Genomic DNA, 24,524 nt, shown 5'->3' with positions numbered 1-24,524 from the left:
GAGAACGACTTGCTGGGGCAGGTCGGAGTCAATCCTGCATCCCTCCCTCCCTTTTTTCCTCCCCATTTGACCTTTGGGGCTCTAGTTTCCTGCAAGTAGTGAATTATTCATGTTTGTACATAGATATCAAATTGGCCCTTCCCAGGTTGCCAGCAGGGTGGGGCAGGTGGGTGGCTTTGTTAGAGTCTGTAAATAGGAGGAGCCACCTCCCTGTTGAAACAGCACCTACAGGTGGGTGACTGTTTTTTGCTAAGTCATCCTGGGGATGCTCAAAGCCCCATTGTGAAATCCTTCCTGTCCTTCCAGGCTCCTCCTTCCTCCCTACCCCTATAACAGACCCAGCGTGGGTTCCCGCCACTCTGCAGGCCTCGCTCTGCCCCTTCACCATGGCTTACATAGCCAAGTCCTTCTACGACCTCAGTGCCATCAGCCTGGACGGGGAGAAGGTAGATTTCAACACGTTCCGAGGCAGGGCCGTGCTGATTGAGAACGTGGCCTCGCTCTGAGGCACGACCAGCCGGGACTTCACCCAGCTCAACGAGCTGCAATGCCGCTTTCCCAGGCGCCTGGTGGTTCTTGGCTTCCCTTGCAACCAATTTGGACATCAGGTGAGGGGTGCCTTGTAGTGTGCCCAAGAAGTTGGGTTGCCGAAGCTTTGGTCGGCTAAGGGGAGGGGGAGAGGGACTGTGTGTGTCGGAGCGTCTGGAATCGTAGGTATGTTTTTTTAATCTAGGTCTTGGGTACACGTGAATCCCAAGAGGAAGGACGTACGGTTCTAACTGTCTGGGCTTCAGCACCAAGGGTGGGGTTTTGTTGTCTACTGTCTTCCCATTATGCTCCATGAGGGCTGGTACCCGGTCTGCTTTTCTCTCCACTGTGGAGAAGGTGCTTGTTAAATATCCGCTGAGTGGATGAGTGGAGGAAATAGAAGATCACCAATCAAACTAGGATGGAACTGACCCGGGAGACCTTCCTTCCAGCTAGACGTGGTTCTGCTATTCCGTGGCTCTGTGCCCTCAGAAGAGTCCCTTGATTTCTCTGTTTTAGTTTCCTTATCTGTAAATGGGGGGACAATGCCAGTTATGGGATAATTGTGAGGTTCAGAGGGTAAGATACACAAAAATAACTTGAAAAATATAAAGTAATATGCAAGTGAAAGCAAAAGCAACTGTATTATTTAGGTTGAAGGACTTTGTTTTAAATCAGCTGAGGGGAGAGTGATTTTGGTGGAAGGCTCAGGGTTTACAACGTGCTCGGATCTCCTCCGGGCCTCACACGCACCGCTCTGTCTCTGATTTTTTCCTTTTTTGGGTGTGTGTATGTGTGTGTGTGTGGCCCATATGGGGATCAAATCTCTGTCTCTGATTACTGGGTCAAGTTCTAGATCTTCAGCCAACACACCTCAAGTTGTCTTTTAGGGATTCTTCCGTTTTCACTTATTATTTTAACAGCACCAGCAGACAGAATGTCCTCAAGTGAACCCTCTAATTATAACCCCCTCAGTTCAATTCACAGTGGCATGAAGGCAAGGAATTGGTTAGCAGAGAGACAGGAAGGCTGAAGTGTCATTGGCTGTGACAAACGTGAGCCCAGACCATCCCTGCTGTCACCGGCAGTCTGTTTCTAGGTTTGGCCAGGGCAGGCGAGAGAAGAGGCGAAACCCCAGAGGTGCCTCCACCCTTACACCATCAGGGTAGTTAGTGGCTGGAGGGAATCCATTACCAGTAGCTGGCCGGCCATTTGCATTGAGAGATAAGGAGTCTAATAGAGATCACCTTTGGGCTCAAGATGTCATGATGGCCTGGAACTGACTGTACTGATTGGTTCTAGTAGGTCAGAGGCAAGAACTTTCTCCCACAGGGAGATATCTGACTCTTAGACCCCGGGGGAGGGATGGAAAATAAGGGTTTCCGTGGGCCTTTGGGGGTTGTCAGGGGTGGAGAATGCCAAGAGGGGATAGGACAGGGATGGCAGGGGGGAGGGAAAGACCGCTAACAGGCTCAGAGCTGAAGCCTTCACAGCTGAGCCCAGTGAGTGAGTGTGAGGAGTCTTGGGAGAGCAGTCTGGAAGTAAACGGAATGATAACTACACATTCACAACCTTTAGCATGCACTTAACTTTCCTTCCCCTGGCCTGTTCCAGAACCCTAAACACTATCCTGTTTAATCCATCCCTGTTGGTCACTGAGCAATTCCATTTAGAGTAGATCCACTGTCGTCTCTAACTCACTTTGCCTTTGTGGCACCTGAAAGCCAGGCTTCCTTGGATGGCGTCTTCCTTCTTCAACGCTTCCTCCTACTTACACTTCAGATCTAGGACGAGGCAAGACGACAGCAAGAGCTGTCAATCCTCTCTCTCCAGTCCTCGATTTCACCCTTAGCTTGAGGAAGTGAGCGGAACAGAGACAGAGGCTAGACGCAACATTTACGTGTAATCGGAAGCAATGGAGGCAAAATCAGGGCAGAGGGAAAAGAAGGTTGTGGCTGGACACGTGTGAGTGTGCGTGTGGGCAATGGAAGGGAGAGTTCTAGGGGGCATCACCGGAGCCGCCTTTCCCTTTCTTTCTACTGTCCTGAACTCAAGGTTCCTTGAAGTTTCAGACAGATACCTCAAGAACCGTCCAGGGCAGTTTAGAGAGAGAAGCAGCAGGTCGAAAGTGCTAAATCATCCACTGCAAGAACAGCCACGCTAGGAACTACAAGAATTTTCAGGAATGGCCTAGCAAACCATTAAACAATAGCTGTGAGTGGGGAATCTCCAAGTCAAGAGTGAGGCAAAGCTGGTGAAGAAGGAAAGAGAAAGAACAGAGTCAGGGGAGGGGGGAGGCTACACAGAAAAGAATGATCCTGGGAAGGGAGGGTGAAAGATTTTTGTGGATCCTTCATTTCCCCCTTCCCTCTTCCATGCTCTTTGTCTTCTTCCTCCCCCAGGAGAACTGTCAGAATGAGGAGATCCTGAACAGTCTCAAGTATGTCCGCCCTGGGGGAGGATTCCAGCCCACCTTTACCCTTGTCCAAAAGTGTGAGGTGAATGGTCAGAACGAGCATCCTGTCTTCGCCTACCTGAAGGACAAGCTCCCCTACCCTGATGATGACCCATTTTCCCTCATGACCGATCCCAAGTTCATCATTTGGAGCCCGGTGCGCCGCTCAGATGTGGCCTGGAACTTTGAGAAGTTCCTTATTGGGCCCGAGGGGGAGCCCTTCCGCCGCTACAGCCGCACCTTCCCTACCATCAACATTGAGCCTGACATCAAACGCCTCCTCAAAGTTGCCATATAGACACAAGCCGCTCAGCATGCATATCTACTCCATCCCACCCCTGGTATCTTTCCTTAGGGTCAGTGTCTCCCGCAGGAGACACTGCTGGACCAAAGCTTCCCCTTGAAGAGCCTTGCCCTTCCAGTCCCCCCGTCTCCCTTCCTTCCCCCAACCTTCCGGTTGGTGATTCTACTTGGAGCTCCAAGACTTGGGTGGCTCTGGGCCTTCACAGAATGATGGCACCTTCCTAAACCGTATGGGCGGTGTCTGAGAAGTGTGAAGGGCTTAGAGCCAGCCTGCTAGATGTGTCCAATAAAGGGCAGGTATGCAAATGGCCAGGTTCTCTGTGTCTTCTTCCTTGATGGAGGGTAGAGGGATGGTACAAAAGCACAGGTGGGACAGAGAGCTGGCAGCACACAAAGGCTTGATAGAGGGAGGCTCTGATCGGGGGACACCCTAATGACTGTTGAGAGCAGGCTCTGGCTAGGGTCTGTGGTGGCGGGTGGAGCTGCAGGAAGTGTGAATTGTATTATTACTTGATGGCTCCTCCAGAACGGAGGATGGTGGGGGGGGGGGGTTGCTCGGAGGTGGTAATGTGAGGTAAAGGAGGGAATAGACAGCGGGCCTTTCAGTGGAGAGTACTGGGAGGTTCGTTAGAGGACTCCAACCAGGAAGATGTCACTATCACTGCAGGTACTGGGCCAGCCAAGCATTAACTGCATTTTGAGTTATTGCTGGGACATAAATTTGGTCATCTTCAACTGACAGCAAGGGCATGGAGGATGCAGTTCCTGGAAACACAAAGAGTACTTATTTTCCTGGTCACCTTGCTGAGTCACATTTGTTTTTGATCCTTTGCTAGACTGACTCCCTCCTTTTCACAGTTCACATGCTACCCTTATCTTTCCCAAACTCACATATTCACAGATCCAGGCACAAGACAAATCAGTGTAGGCATGAACGATTGATTTCATTTTTTCTTCCATGAGGGTGGGAATGGAAGAGGGCCTCCCTTTACACAGTCCGACTATTCATAACCTGCCAACAGGACAGCCCTTCTCTGTGAGAACAGGGTTCTGCCAAACGGCTTTGTAAGGACGGTGACCCAGATTCCTCAGCAAGTACAGGCAGACTCCAAAGGCACCACCACCACCAAGGCCAGGTTCTATCATGTTCTGGAAAAGACACCTACTCAGAGGCCACTGCCCTGTCACTTTGCCTCATAAACTCTTCCTGGAAACTGCTCACTTCACCTTTCCTTTTTTGACCATTAGTTGGAACATTTTAACTTTCCTCACTGAAGCCCTGAAGGGACAGTTCTCCAAACTGGACACACTGATTACGAACCCCAATGCTGAGGGGGAGATCCCTTTCCTGTGGTGTTCCTATAACTATTTTCCAAGCACCTGCATCATCTGAGAAGTCAATGTGGAATAGACTGTCTGACCTTCAACTAAAGCTATGCTTTCCATGGTGTTTTATTTCAAAAGGAGTAACCTGAGCGTTACAGTGGGAATCCCCTGGCACCCTTTTGCAGGGCCTTCCGCTAAATTAAGGCTACCCTTAACTTGACTCTCACAAACTCAAGCCTTTCAAGATTCCTGCTCTTAAAGCCAACAGCTGGGGTATGGGTTTTTGGAGGGCAGGACCAAGCACTGATTTTAGAGCAGTAACTGCAGAGACAAATCACTTCTCTAAAGAAATGAAATACAGAATTCATACTGGATGCTAGCATGATTTGTTCATCATCTCCATAATGCTAAAGGCTGTTGCTATGTCTAATAACAGAGCAGCTGTCCTGGATGTTGGCATTATGCCACAGGCAATTTAGGGCTGATATGCCAGTACGATGTGTTAGGTCTTTCCCATGAGGCTCAAGATGAAGGAATTATTTAAAGATTCCCAAAGGATCAGGAATTAACAGTCTAAGTGATTTTGCAGAGAGTCAATAAGGGTCATAATGCTAGGAAAAGGGCTCCTCACTTGGGCAGGGAAAATGCTACATGCTTCAGAAGGGACCTGACCAGTCTGGCTCAGGAGGGAACAGGGAAGGCAGGGCTGGAGGAACTTCTTTTATAAGGACATTCGTTTTTACTAAATCTTTGGTTGTGCTGTTGTTAAAATGAAGAGAAGTGAGAAATGTTTCCTTTATTCCTCATCTCGTTTGTCTCCCTTTACATCCTCAGAAGTATCAGCTTATGGTCATAAACAGACGCGGCAAAGCTTAATATAATCACCCACTTTCAATCTTTTAATCAAATTTCCCTAGGGCACTCAGGAAGTAGGAAGGTGTCTCATCAACAAGCTTTTCCAGAGAGCTGAGAATGCCACTCGATTTAGAGGAGGGACAGAGACAATCATTTCTGTGAGGGTTCTAACTAAAAATAAAGCTTGGGGTTGGGGCACCTGAGTGGCTCAGTGGTTAAGCGTCTGCCTTCAGCTCAGGTCATGATCCCAGGGTCCTGGAATCGAACCCCGTATCGAGCCCCGCATTGAGGTCCCTGCTCCGTGGGAAGCCTGCTTCTCCCTCTCCCACTCCCCCTGCTTGTGTTCCCTCTCTTGCTGTCTCTCTCTCTGTCAGATAAGTAAATAAAATCTTTAAAAAAAATAATAAAGCTTGGGGTAAATGATTTTAGGGAACCAAGGTACACAGACTGAAATTTATTATTTCTATGACTATGTTCCCACAGCTATACCTCCTTAGTTTCAAAAGCACTGAGCCAAAATCTAATTGGTGATTTCAAATCTGATTTCTTATAATCACCATCACAACTGTCATCCAAACTATCATTTATTATTTACTACACTCACACACTGCATAAGTACTTTATATATATTAGGTTACTTAATTCTCATACTGACCCTATGAAGAATTTTTCTCTCTGTTTAAAGGTAAGTGAACAAGACATCTGCCAAGGACAAAGGGCTCCAAGTAGCAGAGTTGCAAGTTAAACCCAGGTCAGTCGACTATAAAGCCTGTACTTTTTTTAAGACTTATTTATTTATTTGGGGGGGTGGGTAAGGCAGAGGGAGAGGGAGAGACTCTCCAGCAGACGCCCCACTGAGCACAGAGCCCAACATGGGGCTTGATCCCACAACCCTGAGATGATGATGCGAGCTGAAATAGAGAGTCAGACACGTAAGTGACTGAGCCAGCCAGGCGCCCCAAAGCCTGTACTCTTAAATACAACACAATAGTTCCTTCAGAAAGACCACTGAGAGCTGCCTGTACACAGCACTGCACAACTTAAAAACATTTTCACTTACGTTATATCATTTGATTTAAAAACTGTGCAGGAGGCATGATTATTTCTATTTTTCCACTGAAGAGCCGAGGTGCATATAAGTTACCTGCTCAATGTCCCAACATGAGCAGGTGGCAAAGCTCATTTTAGACCTAGGTCTCTTGGTTTTCCTTCTATACAACCATACTGTACCTCAAAATAGAGACTGTACTATAGTCAAGAAACACACAACCTAAAAGGGAGAACCTCAAATTCAGTGAAGTAACTTAACCTTGCTCACAAAAAAAAAAAAAATGAAACAAAGAATTCTTGATAAAGAGCAGCGAACATACACTTCTTAGTAATTCCTTGTAAGTAACGAACCATATCTGGTTGTGCCCCCAATATATCATATATCAATTAATTAGTACTGGGAGAAGCCAAGACCATTTGAGAAAGACTGGGCCAGCTAAAACAACAAAACAAACATGCTGAGCTTTAACTCCAAGAGCCTAAGCATGCAGACTCCAGATCTATACATCATGGAGCAAGCAGACAAAGAACGAGGAGCCAGGACAAGCCCACTTTCCCAATTACATCTATCGATGATTCCTTTTCTTTCTTGTATCCCAGGAAGGAAAGTAAACTGATATTTTTGCCTGGCTCCCCTTTATTTGAAAAGAAAAATTTGGATTCAGTAGAACTGGGTTCAAGAGGTCTTTATTTGATTAGATCCATAGAAGAATTCTAAAAAATAAAGTGTCATAAAATACAGCATAAAGTTGGTTTAATAATGACAAATGTAGATAGGATCTTATAAGTTTTGTAATATATAGTCCAAAACAGATAATTATACAGTCTATAATAGACGAAGGTATCAGTTGGGGCTTATAAAATCATACTCTTGAGCTCCAAATGACTAAGTTGGAAGCATTAGCAAACTCCAAGAAGGGACAATTCAGAGGCTATAATTGGCTTGGTGCTGCTATTTAAAGTAATGAAGCATTTTCTCTGCTTTCTGGATCCATTTCACCGAACGATTTCCTCAGCAGGTCAGATATAGATTTGCAGAAAAGTGGAAAACATTTTCCAGGAATAACACAACCGATCCCTAAGGAGCAGATGACTTAACTTTTCTGAATAAATCTTGGTCTGACATGCCTAGATTCCTGAGTGTTGTCGCTGACATTCTCAACTTCTTCCTCACCTTGCCAGACCCTTATACTTCATATGTTGTGAACAACAGTGTTGAGACGGAGTCACTGTACTAGTTGTGTGACCTTAAGTTCCTTAACTTCTTTGTGCTTTAGTTTCTTTGGCTCTAAAATTGGGATAACAATAGTACCTACTTTCTGGAGTTGTTAATGAGGATAAAGTAAGTGTTTAAAAAGGCCTTGGCACGTAGTAAGTACTCAATAAACCTCAGCATTTTTTTTTTTAATTTATTTATTTGACAGAGCGAGACACAGCAAGAGAGCAAACACAAGCAGGGGGAGTGGGAGAGGGAGAAGCAGGCTTCCCACTGAGCAGGTAGCCCAATGCGGGGCTCGATCCCAGAACCCTGGGATCATGACCCGTGCCAAAGGCAGACACTTAACAACTGAGCCACCCAGGCGCCCTAAACCTCAGCATTATTATTATTCCTGTTATATAACAAAACTTCCCTGGTATCAACAATGGACACTTTACTCACTTTTTTCCCTTATAAGCAAAGCTTTAGTTTAGAATTTCCAAATTTCTTAGATATAAAGAGGAAATAATTTTGTTTCTAATGTCTGACCCTTTAAGTTTTGGTCTTAGAACTAACTAAAGCCATCTCATTGCATATAGTACTTTATATGCTTTCTAAAGCAATTTACATTCATTATTCATTTGATCTTTGAACAATACAGTGAATTTTTATCAGCCCAATCTAATAGAAATGGGACAATAAAGACCAGAGTTATGCTTTGCTTAATGGTTATACTGCTACCAAGTGGAAGACAGACCTAAATGCCAGGGTTTCTGATACCCAAGCCAGTGTTCTTTCAACTATACAAGGTGAGATAGTCTAAGATTTCTTTGGAGCAGTTGAAATCATTCTATTTACATATATTAATTAAAGCCCATATTCAGATTTTGCTAGTTTTAACCAAATGTCCTTTTTCTGTCCCAGGACACTTCATTACATTTAGTTGTCACATTTCTTTACACTCTTTTTGGCTGTGCGAGTTTCCCAAACTTGTCTTTATGGCCTTGACAATTTTGAGGAGTACTTGTCAGTTATTTTGTAAGCTGGCCCTCAAGTGGGATTTCTCTGATGTTTCTCTCATGATTAGATTGGGGTTATGGGTTTGGGGGAGGAAGACCACAAAGGTAAAGTACCCTTTCATCACATCTTATCAAGGGTACATGCTATTATCGATAGGGTTATCATTGAGGATGTTAATCTTGGTCATTTGGTGGAGCTAGTGCTTGTCAGATTTTTCCACTGTAAAGTCACTTTTCTCCCTTGGCATACCCTACTCTACTCTTTGGAAGGAAGCTGCTATGCATAACCCATCCTTAAGGAGTGGGAAGTATCTACATATATTATTTGAAATTCTTCTGCATGTCTATTCTTCCAATCTTTGTATTTATTTTTTCAATCATTTATTTTTATCAGTAATGACTAATGAATATTTAGCGTTTAGGTTATAATTCAATACTACTTTATTTTGTTGCTGAAACTATTCCAACTTCAGTCACTGGGAGCTCCTTCAGTTGGCTCTTTTGTCCTTTTGACATACTTCCAATCATTGTGTTTTATGGGTTTTTTGTTTTGTTTTGTTTTGGTTTGGTTTTTTGGGGGGGTTTTTTGGCACTTTCCTTGTGGCACAAAATGCTCCAAGCTCATCGTGTATATTTACTGCCCCAGTCCTAGAATCAATCATTTCTCCAAGGAGCCCTGGTTCCTTTTATTGGGACTAAGACCTGGGCATTAGGTATGCTCCCATTCTAGTTTTATTTTCTAGCCACATAACTTCTAATAGAGAGTCTTCATTTTGATGTGAACTGGGAACTTTAGCAGAAGAGCTCAGCAGAAGAATATAATCCCCTAAATTACTTTTTCTTTCAAAGGATAGTTAAGTCTAAGCAGAAAAAAATATGCAAAATAATTTCCATTATAAACAAAGTAAGACAAACCATGAGGCTTGCTGTATTGTAAACCAATACAACATAGTTACTACAGAACTGCAGAAAGATCCTAGAATAACAGAGTCATTTGTCGAGGGTCATCAGGGAGAATACTGATAGTATCTTCAGCTTTGCCACATAACAGACACAGCATGGTGTACTCCTAGAATAAGATAAAGTGCATAATTACATTGAGGAATAGGAGAAAGACACTTCATAACTTACTCTGGTAAAGCTATTCTCTATAAATTGGAACGGATATTCCTTCTGCACATTAGATCCATTTCTTCAACACCTATCAGGGATGTCTTAGGTTTATTCTGTGTATCCTGGAGTCTTTTGTTCATGTAAACTGAATACATGCTGATACTCTATTTACTAGGTACACAAGAATGTCATCTTGGAAATGCATGGCTATTTCTTGGACTAAAAACACATATTGGGCTAGGGGAACCTGGGTGGCTCGGTCAGTTAAGGGTCCAACTCTTGATTTCGGCTCAGGTCGTGAGATAGAGCCACACATCAGGTTCAGTGCTTGGCGTGGAGCCTGCTTAGGATTCTCTCTCTCCCTCTCCCTCTGCCCCTTCCCACCTTCCTTCTCTTAAAAAAAAAAAAAAAATCCAAACACATACTGGGCTTGATTAGTGCTGCTATTAATTATTTGAGAGAGGGTGTGCATGTGCACATTAATGGGGGTGGGGGGAGGGGCAAAGGGAGAGGGAAAATCTTTTTTTTTTTAAGATTTTATTTTATTTATTTGAGAGAGAGAGCAAGAGCACAAGAGGGAGTAAGGTTAGAGGAAGAAGCAGACTCCCTGCCGAGCACGAAGCCCAATGCAGGACTCGACCCCAGGACTCCAGAATCATGACCTGAGCCAAAGGCAGTCGCTTAACCAACTGAGCCACCCAGGCGCCCCAGGAGAGGGAAAACCTTAAGCAGGCTCCACACTCAGCATGGAGCCCCATGGGGTGGGGTGGGGTGTGCTCGATCTCACCACCCTGAGGTCATGATCTGAGCCGAAACCAAGAGCCAGATGCTCAACTGACAGCCACCCAGGTGCCCCTAGTGCTGCTATTTAAAGTAGTGAAGCAGGGCACCTGGGTGGCTCAGTCAATTAAGCATCTACCTTCAGCTCAGGTCATGATCCCAGGGTCCTGAGATCGAGCCCCGCATCGGGGTCCCTGCTCAATAGGGAGCCTGCTTCTCCCTCTCCCACTCCCCCTGCTTGTGCTAGCTCTCTCTCTCTCAAACAAATAAAATCTTTAAAAAATAATAAAATATGGGGTGCCTGGGTGGCTCAGTTGGTTAAGCGTCTGCTTTCAGAAGCTCAGGTCATGATCCCACGGTCCTGGGATTGAGCCCCGTGTCGGGCTTCTTGCTCAGTGGGGAACCTGCTTCTCCCTCTCCCTCTGCCTCTCCCCCTGCTTGTGCTCTCTCTCTGTCAAATAAATAAATAAATTTTTTTAAAAAGATTTTATTTATTTGAGAGAGACAAAGAATGAGAGATAGAAAGCACGAGAGGGAAGAAGGTCAGAGGGAGAAGCAGACTCCCTGCTGAGCAGGAAGCCCGATGTGGGACTCGATCCTGGGACTCCAGGATCATGACCTGAGCCGAAGGCAGTCGCCCAACCAACTGAGCCACCCAGGCGCCCGAAATAAATAATTTTTTAAAATAAAATAAAGTAGTGAAGCAATGAGTGTGGGTCCCTAAGGACAAATTCCTATTCTTAGAGTTGCTCCTTTCTAGATTATTTAAGACTACTAAGCAACAGAAATGATTTTTTAAAATGAAAGAAAGATCCCAAACTAAAACAACTATTTTTACCTACTCCAGGAAAATAAACAATTAAGTTAAATCTACTTGTATGTCATGCCTCATATTTAGATAGCTAGCTGTCTGGATTTGATCTATTTCGGGAATTTATGTTTCTTGGGATTAACAAATGTCCAGGCTGATTAAAAAAAAAAAAAGAATGAAATCTCGTCATCTGCAATGACACAGATGGACCTAGAGTATATCATGCTAAGTGAAGTCAGTCAGTCAAAGAAAGACAAATACCATATGATTTCACTCATATGTGGAATTTAAGAAACAAATGAGCAAAGGAAAAGAGGGAGAGACTCAACCAAGAAAAGAGACCCTTAACTACAGAGAAGAAACTGATGGCTACCAGAGGGGAGGTGGGTGGGGGAAAGGGGGATGGGGAAAATAGGAATAGGGGATTAATGAGTGCACTTGTTCTGATGAGCACCGGGTGTTGTATGGAAGGGTTGAGTCACTATCTTGTACACCTGAAACTACTCTAACACTGCATGTTAATGATACTGGAATTAAGATTTTTAAAAATGTCCAGGCTGGTGATGGAAGAGATTTTGTTTTAGGGAAAACTCCTATGGCAAAGTTCTGTTTTTATAGTTACCCTTTCTAGAATATTTAATATGGGTCATAAACTATACACACATATTTCAAGATTTGCTTAAAAATTTTCTTATCTTCTTTAGGAAAACAAACTTAATGCTAAATCTATTAGTATTTCACACTTCAAACTGAGATTGTTAGCTGTCTGGGAGTTGGTCAGTCAAGGCAGTTTGTGTTTCATGAGTCTGGATAGTCACTAGACAGAGGGTCACAGAGATAAACAATGACTATGGTTCAAAGACTCAGAACCCAGACAAGTGCATTTCTGTTTCCTACAAGTGAGTTCAGTGGGGGAGCTTAGTTGTGGCAAGAGAGAGATTGTTTCTTAAAGACCACACTTAATTTCAAGGTCTCCTCTACACACACAATAGAGATATTTTAGTATATGTGCTGCTGAAGTGAACACTACACACACAATAGAGATAAATAGGGGCTAAAGCTCAGAGAACAAATACAGGTTTCATAAATTAAAAAATGAAATAGGGGCGCCTGGGTGACTCAATCAGTTGAGTGTCCAACTCTTGGTTTCGGCTCAGGTCATGGTCTCAGGGTCATGAGATCGAGGCCCACAACAGGGTCTGCACTCAGCAGGGAATCTGCTTGAAAATTCCCTCCCTCTGCCCCTCCCCCCAAAAATAAAGAAATCTTTCTAAAACAATGAAATAAAAATCCACCCTCTAAAAGACCTCTACAAGGTCTTTTACTGCTCTCAAATACTTCTGCTTTCACCTGCCAGACATTACTAGTAGGATGTGAACCTCTCACTGGCAATGAAGAAGAAAACAATAATGAAGTCAAAACGGGAAAACGTGTGAAGCTAGACAAACATCTGAGTTTTCACCCAATCTATCCATCGACAAGTTTTTATTCAGTGCCTAAATGCTTTGCAATGCGCTAGGTGCACTGGCAGACATGAGAGAAGGCAAGGACAAGGTCTGACCTTGCAAAATTTACAATCTAACTTGAGAGTAAGAAAAAAACCTAACACGTGGTATAATCTGAAAAGGTTATTAAATAAGTAAGACTTATTATACTTGAAATCTTTATAGTTGGTCTGGAATCCAAATTTCACTGTAGGTCAATTATGTGTAATTCAAAAGCAGTCTCCCATAGAAGCAATGTTGTACACAGCAGTTAGGTTTCCCCAGGAAATTCCAGGGAGTCTTTCAAACTCATACTGTACAAGTACTATAGAATCTAACCATACATCGCAGTGCTTCTGTGGGAAAACAAGTCTAGAATTCTAACTTGGAATGTCAGGAACACATCCTCCTGTGCTGCCAAGATCAGGACACCTTTTATCAAAACTGGCCAAGTTGGGACAGTAAGAATTCCCCCCCAGGGCGCCTTGGTGGCTCAGTCGTTGGGTGTCTGCCTTCGGCTCAGGTCATGATCCCAGGGTCCTGGGATCAAGCCCCGCATCAGGCTCCCTGCTCCGCGGGAAGCCTGCTTCTCCCTCTCCCACTCCCCCTGCTTGTGTTCCCTCTCTCGCTGTGTCTCTCTCTGTCAAATAAATAAATAAAATCTTTAAAAAAAATAATAAAAAAAAAGATCCCCCCCCCCAGTCATTCATGGAAAACCTCAAAGGCTCCATGGGCAAAGCACAGGGATAGAGATTTGGAAGGAAGGGTGGAGTGTGTGGAATCACCTTTGGGAAGACCAGATCCTCTGCTTTGTTCTGAAGGGCCCACAGCCTTTTTCTTCTATTACTACCTATTAATTCTGACCCCAAGTCCTCTCCTTCCCTAGTCCACAGAGGAACAGAAGGCAGTCTCACAGTTCCCCTTTGGTTTCCTGAGGCAAATACACAGTCCTTTCAGTGGCTTTTAGGGTGATACAAAAAATAAAGGATATCTATAATCATTTATAATGTATTTTCTGTTTAAACTCTGTACTTCTATCTCCCCCCCCGACTTATGCCATCAGAAAATCTCACTTTAACAATAATATTGTGGTTATTTTTTTTTTAGTTTTTATTTTTTTAAAGATTTTATTTATTTGACAGAGAGAGACACAGCGAGAGAGGGAACACAAGCAGGGGGAGTGGGAGAGGGAGAAGCAGGCTTCCCGCAGAGCAGGGAGCCCGATGAGGGGCTCGATCCCAGGACCCTGGGATCATGACCTGAGCTGAAGGCAGACGCTTAACGACTGAGCCACCCAGGCACCCCGATATTGTGGTTATCTTAAAAACAGAATTCTTATCTTTTAGAGATATGTACTGAAATATTTACAGAAGTAGTGAGTGATATATTTGGGATTTGACTCAAAATAATCCTGTAGGGAGACATGGGAATGGTGAGATACAAAATAAAGCAAACTGAAGCTGGGTGGTGGAGGTTAAAACACTATTCTGCCTACTTCTGCCCATAAGACGTTTAAAACAAAACATTACCAATGTGGGGAATTCCACCTTGAACCTGAACTACTGCTAAAGTGAAACAGGTGCTGGGGTAGGGTGGGGACGAGGAAGTAGGTTGTCCAAGCTGAGAACAAAGAGTTCTTGTGCCCATCAGGTTGAGAAGGAAGTTCCCAAGGGGCTATTCACATGAGTCAGGGGCCGCTATAGGTACAAGGCAAGGGGGAAAGCAGTATGGGCTGGACTATCAAGAGCAAGGAGGAGGGGTGCCTGGGTGGCTCAGTCCTTAAGGGTCTGCCTTTGGCTCAGGTCATGATCCCAGGGTGCTGGGATCGAGCCCCGCATCGGGCTCCCTGCTCCGCGGGAAGCCTGCTTCTCCCTCTCCCACGCCCCCTGCTTGTGTTTCCTCTCTCGCTGTCCGTCAAAGAAATAAAATCTTAAAAAAAAAAAAAAAAAAAAAAGAGCAAGGAGGAGACAGAATTTAAGTTCTGCTTCAAAGAGGTAAGATTTAGTTGACTTGAAGGTAGAGAAAGGGACTAGTCAAGTCAGGGAAAAAGCACGAATAAGGACAGGGATAGGGAGAAAGCAAGCGTATCCCATTTGGAGTAGCGAGAGTGGCAGTATGACATATCTGAGCAAGATTCATTTGACGGCAGTGTATAGAACTAGAGTCTTGGGGCTGCTGCAGTAATTTAGGTTTGAGTGGGTATGGTCCTTGCCATGAGGTGTGGCAGCAAGGCCAAAAAAGGCAAGAGAAACAAAGGAAGAAAGGAGGGCAGGCAGAGTGTTAGTGTTAAAGAAGGACACTTGGGAGACAGCTGATAGGTTTCAAGTGAGCCTGAGTGTGTGTGTGCTCACTATCCGAGAAAGTAAAGAGAAGGTTCCGGACCAGAGACCAAAGCTCAGGGGAAATCAGTTAGGGAACAATAGTAAAGGAAACCAGGGAGAAGGCAAAAGAGGACTCAAAATGACTTAAAAAGAAAGAAAAAAGTCTGGCACTATGGACCTCAAGGGAAGAAATCCTTCAAAATCCACAATGGTTGACACAACCAGACCCACGAGGGATGTTAAAAGAGCTAAAAACTGAGGCAAGATCATGGCATTCGGTTACATGATAGGAGAACTCTGAGAGAATAGTTTCAGTAAAGTGAAAATGAAAAGCAGTTTGCAGGTGGTTAAGAGCAGCACAGGGAAATAAGGAGAGCAGGGTAAAGACTTATTCAAGTAAAGAAGCAAAAGGAAGGACAGAGATGATTAGAAGATGAATCACAGAGGTAGCTGAGTGAAATGAAAGGATTTTTAACTTACTTTTTAACAAAAGAAGGCTCGAGTATATTTACTGTAAGAAATATTTTAAATCCCAGGGACACAAAGAAGATGCTGGGTAGAGAGGAGATTGGTGAGGAAAGGCAGAAAGGGTAGCCTTAGAGAGGAAGGAATAAAAATCTTCCTCTCTACTGGGACGGAGAGAAGTCTGAGGTTGGACAATGCTATCTGTGGTGAGCCAAAGAGACTAGTGGGAAAGAAGAGAAAGGGAAGGTGGCCAGCCCCGTGATGACCCCGAAATGAGGTCAGATATTACACTGTAGCTAAAATGAGCTATGGAAAGGCCAAAGCAGTGGTCTAAAGCATCACTTCCAGGAAATGAATCTGATGGAGGGATATAGAATACAGGTGGAGGGAAGCAGATGTTGAGAGAGAAGATGAAGTGTAGAGCCCGGTTTAAGAGTTGGGTTTTTTTCCAAGAGAATTTCACTAACTAGGCATCGTGAGTACAAGCCATCTTCCTTTATCTTCTTCTTCCTACCCCAGAGTCATTTCTGGGGCAGCTTTGAAAATGGCTGTATTCAGTCATAAAGGAAAACCAGCTAGACTTGGCTCACCCAGCAGTAAGAGACGATGGCTTCATTACGGCAACCTTAATACCCATTTAGGGCTCTGAAAAACTCACGGTGGCTTCAGGAGCTTCTGCAAAATGGCTGTAAGCCCCCCTTTCCTCTCATGGAAGGACAGAGCTGCTCCTTTAAGTCCATGATATGCTCCCTCCCCTATTTAGCCACTACTCATTCACTGAGATCTTGATTTTTGCCCTAAGTTACACATAACATATAAACATTTTCCGAGGCATAATTTTTGGATGCTAAGAAGATGTGGTCAAGATGTTGTACAGATTAACCACAACGTATCAGACCAGATTTTGACAGGTGAATAAGTGCTTTCTTCTACACTAAAATATGAATGAATGAGAGTGGTTACACTGTAAGATTCTGTTATGGAAGATTATTATTTTTTTCTCATTAAAATCCTACCCAAATTTGAAGGACTTAAAAAAATTCCCGTCTGTTAAAAGCTCTAACATGATATTTATATCCTATAGATGAATACACAGTTCACTCTAAGTAAGTAACTCAATCTGAAAGCTTGAAAATGGGGGCAGTAAGGGACAGACACAGGTTCCAGTGTGTCCTTATGGTTTCCAGTTTACCCTTGGCTCTGCCCCACTGTCCAGCTTTTCTTCCCGACCACCAGATCTGTGAATCTTCAACTCAGGCATACAGTAGCCTTCTGTACAATTCTTCATGTGCTCTCACGATTGTACAAGGCCTCATCCTTATAATACTTATTCTCTATCCTTATGGTGGTCCAGCTTCTTTCCTCCAACCTTGATACATCCATCCTGTCATTTTACTTAATGAATTATATTAAAAAGTCTTACCACAACTGAGACTACAGAGTTGCTCGAGTCTATATATCTGCGGGGGAAGACAAAGATAACCTCCTTATCAGAATTTCCATGCTCAGCAAGTATGGGGGCAGTGGGCAGGCCAACACTTATAAAACCAAAAACTGTGCAATTACATAACTGGGCAGGGAAAAAAACCTCATAAGAGCCCACAATGTGCTGTTCTTCATAAACAAACAGGACAGGCCTGAGATATCATTTGTAAGGCATGCATCTTGACTTGTGACTCTTATGGAGACAGGTTTGAACAGATACACTCAGGTCTAAAGTGTCTCTCTTAACGTACACAAGTAGAAGAGAAGGATGGTCTCCTTTAATATTTACTAGTACTTCATTTATTAAAACTATATGTAGATTTACGAAAGTATTTTTATTATTCCCCCTCCCCCACAATAACATACCACATTTATACATTTACCTGAAATTCATCCATGATACTGAATGTGTACTCATGCCTGGCTATTACGTGATGACAATTCTTACACAGATCTGCCGAAACACAGAGAGACTTAAGTTATTAAGTCTTGGAAGGTGTCTTAAGACAGTAAAATTTCTATTTTAGCATGGTATTGCTTTAAAAGAATCTTAACTGATTTATTTAACACAGCAGTGGGAAACCCATTATAATATCTACCTGGATAAGAAATCCAAAATCCATCACATAGCAACACTACATAATGAAGGGCCTCAACTCAGAGATTTAACAGACATATATTAATTCCCATTCTCAGGACTTATAGAAACTGTGCTACTAAAAACAATTATAAATAAAAAAGCAATGCTAGACATTAAAGTGAATTTAATAGTAACAAAAGACTATAGTAAAAACATATAATAACTATGATTTATTGAGTGCTTACTGTGTGCCAGATACGCTTTTAAATACTTTTTATCTGTTTACTTAATCTTCTGAAAACCCAAAGAGGTAGATACTATTGTTACCACCTTTTTAAGGTAAAGAAACAAAGCCACACACCGATAAGTAATTAGCAGAAACAAAGCCACACACCGTTAAGTAATTAGCACGACTACTGAGGTAGGAAGTGTTGGAAACAGAATTCAAACCCATGCATTCTGGCTCCAGAGCTCTTGCTCTTAACCGCTATGTCCTACTACCTCTTTAAACTAGAGTTTAAAGGGTTATGCCTAAAATAAAGAAAAAGGATTATTCTACTTTAGAACATTTTCAATAGTCTGACTCAATTCTAAAGGCTTAGTATCTTTCATATTCCTTTTTAAAATATCATTATTTGCACATTTATTCCTCATATTTCAGAACATACCAACATACTCAAACCAGGAGACAAGCAAAAAGGGGATATGAACAGTTTAATTTCTGGTCACCGTACCTGGGGACTAAAATGTACACATACTTAATTTACTCAGAGAAATTCTTAGAGTGCCAACCTCAGAACAAATTCATTTTTATTATACCTAGTTTATTTGGTTCCCCAGTACTGAGGATAAGGAGCAGCAGATGAAGGTAGCACAGCAAAAGACACAACAGGCGGATGATGAGACAGGAGACAAAGAAGGTTATGAGAGCAGAAACAAAACTAAAACACCATAACAGCCCAGGGTCATGTAGTATGGCAGCGAACAGCCCTAAACACTTCAGGAGCTGTTGGAGAACAACACTGTACTAGACTACGGTCAAAAAAGAAAACTAACATGAACGATCCTAAGGTTAAAAAAAAAAGTCTCTCTTGTTTCAGAAGGCATAAAGACTTTTAAAATAAACAAAAAATGGTCCCTGAATCATTAGCTTCAGTTATCTACAGAAGTCACTTATGCAGTCTGATGATGTCAGCATCATCTTTATTCTCCTCTTAAAAACCAAACTAGCAACTCTGTTGCAATACAATATTGAAATGGCCGTATAAAACACAACGTATCAGTAGGTACAACCTATTAGCTTTCAAAAGCTGGTATCTGCTCCCAGACTTGCACGAAAATAAAAAGTCTACTTACGATCATAGGTAACTATTTCTTCTCCATCTTCCTCTTTCAAAGATTTGTTTGTGATCAGCATAAAATCCCGCTTACTGCACACTGCACAGCCTGTAAAGTTCAGCAAGAAAGATCCATTCTCCAGGCAGATGTTACCCTAAAATATTAAAAATAGGAATTTAATTTTCTTCTATTTCAAAACCCTTAGTGAAAATAATTAATAGACTAAAAATTTCTAAAGGCAAAAAAACATGGCCAGAATTTACTTGCTTGAAGTCTGTACCAAGTAATTTTTGAAATTACTAGCTTTCCTCTAGAAGGCTATTTATGGCAAATAAAACTGAAGCAGTGTTAAGCTGTAAGTCTCTGAGGATTGCAACTGTGTTTGAGGACTAAATGCAAATGGATATTGAGAAACTTAATGAAGCTTTAATAATGTAAAATGTGAAAAGGAAAAATTAGAAAAATCTAATAGCCAATATTAAATGAGGCATAGCATAAAACTAGAATTAAAATTCAATCAAAATGGAAATACTGAACTAATGATAAAAATGATCTTTTACAATGTGATGCTCAGTTGACTGTTGAAATAGCATTTTCTGATGCCTTAAAAAATAACACAAAATAAGCAAACAAGAATAAACTCTCATCTCTACAGATGCCAATCCTCAAGGGTATGTGTGATTCAGGCAGAGAAGATAAGCTCTGCAATTCATCAGACTGACACCATGGCATTCGAAAGAGAAAGGGATTTGCTTCATCACTAAGAAACTGTAAACAACTTATGCTCCTAGCTCAAGGGAGGTCTTTGCAAAGGCTTACTAATAATTGTTCAGAAAATCATTTTATAAATAATCTAATTCAACTTCATTTCTGACCAATACATAGAGTATTTTTAACAGTTGATGTGACTAAAAACCAATCAAATCAACATTTCTCCAACGTAGCTATGTGCCTGATACCGTGCAAAAGCACTGTGAAGGATCAGAGGATGAGTCACCTCTTTCCTCCTCCGAGGAGCTTATGAACTATCAGGAAGACCAGCTTTAAGTGATGCCACAGTGAAGTCTTCCTGGATTCCCAGCACCACAGTTAACCTCTCCCTTTTGAGTGGCTCCTTGATGCTATATATTAAGGAAGAGATTAACTCTGTAGGGGCGGGGGTGGGTGGAAGCGAAGAAATCAATCTAACTATATAGTTGGGAGATACTAAATCACAAGCACATCAACTTAACTACTAAAGGGGAAAAAAGGCCTTGGGGTTAAAGTATAAATTTCCAGCTATTGAGAACAGGTGCTTGGCTTTGATTTTCTTAAAAATAAACATCACTGAAGTGCAGCTTCTATATAGTAAAATACAATGTAAGGGTATAGGTGAATGACTTTTTTAAGATATATGTATCAATGTAACCACTATCCCAACCAAGATATAAAAATTTCTGTCTTCCTAGGACATCCTTCAGGCTTTGCAGTCTATCTCCAACCCCTATCTCACCTTAGGCACCCCTTGATCCGATTCCTATAAAATTTTATATAAATGGAACCATGCAGTATACTCTTCCGCATCCAGTTTCTTTTGTTCTGTCCATATTAATCATCTGTGTTGTTGTATTGGTAGCTCATTGCTTTTCATTGCCAAACAGCAATTGTAAGAGTTGTAAGAGTCATTGAGTTGGAAGAGTTCTTGATCTATCTTAGATATAAATCCTGTCAGATTTGTATTACAAATATTTCTCCCTATTATCGGTGTGCCATTTCTTAAATAATGTCTTTTGAAGAGCAGATAGTTTTGATTCTTGTTAAGTCCAATTTATCAAACTTTTTCTTTCACTATTTGTGTTTGTCTTCTAAGACTAGTATTCCTCATCTGTGAAAAATATCTACCACAAATCTCCAGAAAATTTTATGAAACCAAAGGTAATTATTTATTACCTACTCATTCCACACTTAGAACTTGTTGATATGCTAATTCATTATTTTTCTCTGACAGTTTTTTGGATGAATACACTATACCTGCTACCATCATCTTACTGTCCTTTCCTTTGCTAAGCTCCAAGTGGCTTCTGTTCTTACTGCCCTCAGAAATATCACGATTTCGAAAACTCCCAGAGTTGGAAGGACCTTTCAGATTTCAAATGGTCAGTCTCTACTGAACAACGGGAAGAGAGTTCAATTTCTCCAAGGGTTGCCCATTCCACTTTTGAAAATCTGTTAGAAAGTTCTTTGTTCTGATTCAAAGCCTACAACCCAATAACATCCACCCACCAATGATTTCTAAATCTGCCTTCTGAAATTCCAGAATGACAGCCCTTTAATTATTTTAGAACAGAATAAAGTCAGAAAGAACTGCCAATGGAAGGCACTTTTCTGGTTTCCCAATCACCTCAATCCTTTTCTAACTCATCTGTCTGAATTTCACACCTAAACTGCAATCTTGTATTTTCACTTGATTCCCTGGATGTTACATTCTCAATCTTGGATGAAACATGATAAAAACAATCTGACCATGTGCACCCCAATTTTCGTTCTCTCTCCCATATGCCTCCAATTTCTGTAATGATACTTCCAATTTCCCAATTACATAGATTGAAAACCCTAAGGTCACCTATAGCTCCTCCCTCCATTAAATTGGCTGAGTTCTAGTAATTCTTTCCTTGAGATGAGGTATTCATTATCTCATGCCTACACTACTGTTGCCATGGCTCCCCAAATATTCTGTAGGGCTCTCCCTTTTACATTTCCCCCCTACCATAACCTAAATATACAGTCATAAGATTCATTCTCCTAAATAACAGATTTCAGAATTATTTCCCTATTTGATTTTCTTGATGGATGCCCAATGCCTGAAGTGTAGAATCTAAACTTGATACAATTTTTAAGTCTTTTGATTAGCTCAATTCTTAAGAATCCAACCTAATCCCTTTAATACTCTTCACTACAAACACCTCCCACGTGTGGTCTCTGGAAAGTGCAGTGTTCATTACTGGATTCATAAAAATTTTTTACACTTTTAAAAAAGTATGAAATAGAACATAATAAAGTATATGAAACATAAATACACAGTGTAATGCCTCGACCTACTAGATGTCAGTAGTACCCCCAGGGTGACAACTAAAAACGTCTACAGATAGTGCCAAGTGTCCCTTGGGAGGCAAAATCTCACCTAGTTGAGAACCACTGCTCTAATTAATTCACTTTCATTATTTATTCATGGTGTTCCATTCTGTGACGGTATCACACTTTTCCAGTGTACAACTACAAAAATTGCTGTTATGAGCATTCTTATACAAGTCTCCAGGAACATATGTAACGCATTTATTTCTCTAGAATGGGAAATGCTGGGTCATTCAGTATGTGTATCTTCATTTGATACTGCTAATCCTTTTTCCAAGGAGGCTGTACCATGAGTGTTCTTGTTATATATCCTTCCCCAAAGACTACTTACTACTCAAGATATTGAGACAGAAACAACTATAGATTTTCTACCTTCCAATTACAAGAATTCTTGTTCTTGTTATATTCCCCAAGCCTCTGGCTCCCCCTTTCCTTCTTTTCTACCCTAGTCACAGCGAGCCTTCAAGTCCCAAAGGAAGTTCACCTTCCTTTTGGGAGAACAGCGCTTTCTCTCCCCTTTCTCAGAATTCGAACAGAATTTATGAACTGTACTACTCATCTTTTGTTAATCACATACTCCGCAGGAGGCAACGAAAGCTGCCTATTTCCTCTTTGGTATCCCTTTCTGGCCTAGCAAAGTAATCTAGCTACACACATAAATGTTCAGTAAGTATACCTTCAATGCATGAGAGTAAACAAGCTCGGCAACCTCCCGAGCTTGAGAGGAGCCGAGATTTTTTAAAAAGTAACTGCCACGAAACCTGAATTCTGGCCTTGGCTCTCCTGTTAAGAGAATGTGACCTTGGGCAAGTGATTTCCCCTCTGGGCATTAGTTTCATCTGCAAAACTGGGTTATAACATATGGCCTCAGATGTCCCTGCCAGCGCTAAAATTCAGTAAGAAAAGTGAATTTCACCAAATCAAGCTTGAGAATGAGACCGGGGTGGGGGGGGGAGGGTGGTGTCCCTTTGTCGTCGGACTGGATTGGGGGGGGGGGGTCTCCCTTGTTGTCCCCCCGGAGCTCAAGGGAAGCGGGGTGACGGCTGACGTCAGCCGCCAGGGCGGGGACCGGCGGGACCTACGGCCACAGGCCGCCCCCGCCATCAAGTGCCTAACTACAGGTACGGGGTCACTGGAATGGGCAGAGCGGCTGGGTCGGCCCGCGGCCAGCCTCTCAGGGAAGGCCAGCCGAGGGCTACAAGAAGCCCCAGGGGCTGGCCCCGGGCCAAGGGAGCGAGAAGTTCTCGGCGCCCACTCGCTCACCCGGTTGGGATACTCCTTCTCCACACATCCCCCACACATGCCGACGCCGTTCACGAGGACGGTCCTCCAGGGCTTCCGGGAAGACGAAACCTCGCGACAGCGAAGGGGAGGTTGCCGCATGCGCCCGAAGCACTCGGCCCTGGAGTATTCGCTCTTGGGAGCAGACGCGAAGTCTCCGCCCCTTAGCCACTGTTGTTAGGGCAGGGCCTGGTCTCCTAGGCAACAACGCCGGGGCGCGGAGTGGGGACGCCGGAAACCTATGGAGGAAGAAGGGCGGGGCCGTGGACCCTGCGGCGGGAACGCGAAAGGGGGCTCCCACTGAGCAGAGTTCTTATAGGCGCCCTCCTATAAGTCTAGGCTGACAGAAAGGCGAGTCACAACACACACGAAAGGGAACTGTTTCGCGCTGCCTCGGCTCACCCCGTACATAAAACTGAAGTTATAATAATTTATATACCTTTCCATATCAGTGAGAGTGATAAATCAGCTCTCGGCAGGTGAATAAGCAATAACCGAAGCGTTGGGGAAGAGGCACTTACAGCTCTGCAGAGAATCTCCTAAAACTCCTCAAAAGAACACTTAAAATGTTAATAATAAATGACCATTATTTATCCCTTTAGCGGTGGGAAACGTGTTTCTGTTTCACAGAAGCCCCTCCGGGGCATGCACACACTATGCAAATGGAAAATGGCGGGTCGATCCTGCAGAGCTGAAATGCTTTTGACTGGAGCCCTGCCTTTTCCTTTTCCTCCGTATTGAAAGCAACTTACTTTTCACCATCACATAATTAACCTGAATACGAATATCCAAAATCTGTCTTTGTGTTTCTGAACAACCTGTCTTCATCATACCCAGCTACTCCAATGAAGATATTCAATAGGAGCGACAGCATCCTCCCTTAACCCTGCCTATTGGAGTCAAGTCAGTGAAGAAATCAGGGAGCATACGAGACTGTGGGATCCAGATTCTTTAAAGAAGAGATTAATAACTATTTCGAAGTTCACTCTATTCTTGGAATAATTACAGTGCCTTCCACTTG

At 42.8% G+C, this 24,524-nt stretch overlaps 2 protein-coding genes across 3 annotated transcripts; one reads left to right on the top strand and one right to left on the bottom strand.

The window, feature by feature from the left end:
- Positions 1–386: 386 nt before the first annotated feature.
- Positions 387–3,381, top strand: GPX2 (glutathione peroxidase 2). The gene is made up of 2 exons (XM_025869886.2): positions 387–608; positions 2,931–3,381. Exons 1-2 carry the CDS (start codon positions 387–389, stop codon positions 3,279–3,281), a joined length of 573 nt encoding a protein of 190 aa, XP_025725671.1. The 3' UTR covers positions 3,282–3,381.
- Positions 3,382–9,174: 5,793 nt separating this feature from the next.
- Positions 9,175–23,643, bottom strand: CHURC1 (churchill domain containing 1). 2 transcript variants are annotated; one of them, XM_025869887.2, is made up of 4 exons: positions 23,486–23,643; positions 19,130–19,265; positions 17,577–17,647; positions 9,175–9,803 (listed from the first exon to the last, which is right to left on the bottom strand). In XM_025869887.2, the coding sequence occupies exons 1-4, from the start codon at positions 23,603–23,605 to the stop codon at positions 9,711–9,713; spliced, it is 420 nt and encodes a 139-aa protein (XP_025725672.1). In that variant the 5' UTR covers positions 23,606–23,643; the 3' UTR covers positions 9,175–9,710. The 2 variants fall into 2 exon arrangements, with proteins under 2 accessions (XP_025725672.1, XP_073751465.1); XM_073895364.1 differs by lacking the exon at positions 17,577–17,647.
- Positions 23,644–24,524: the final 881 nt, after the last annotated feature.

This window comes from Callorhinus ursinus, unplaced genomic scaffold (assembly GCF_003265705.2).
Source record: "Callorhinus ursinus isolate GAN/ISIS: 27379988/994484 unplaced genomic scaffold, GSC_fseal_2.0 scaffold8, whole genome shotgun sequence".
NCBI classification, from domain to species: domain Eukaryota; kingdom Metazoa; phylum Chordata; class Mammalia; order Carnivora; family Otariidae; genus Callorhinus; species Callorhinus ursinus.
Note: the sequence above shows the minus strand (reverse complement) of the source record. Positions and strands in the feature narration are given on the sequence as shown.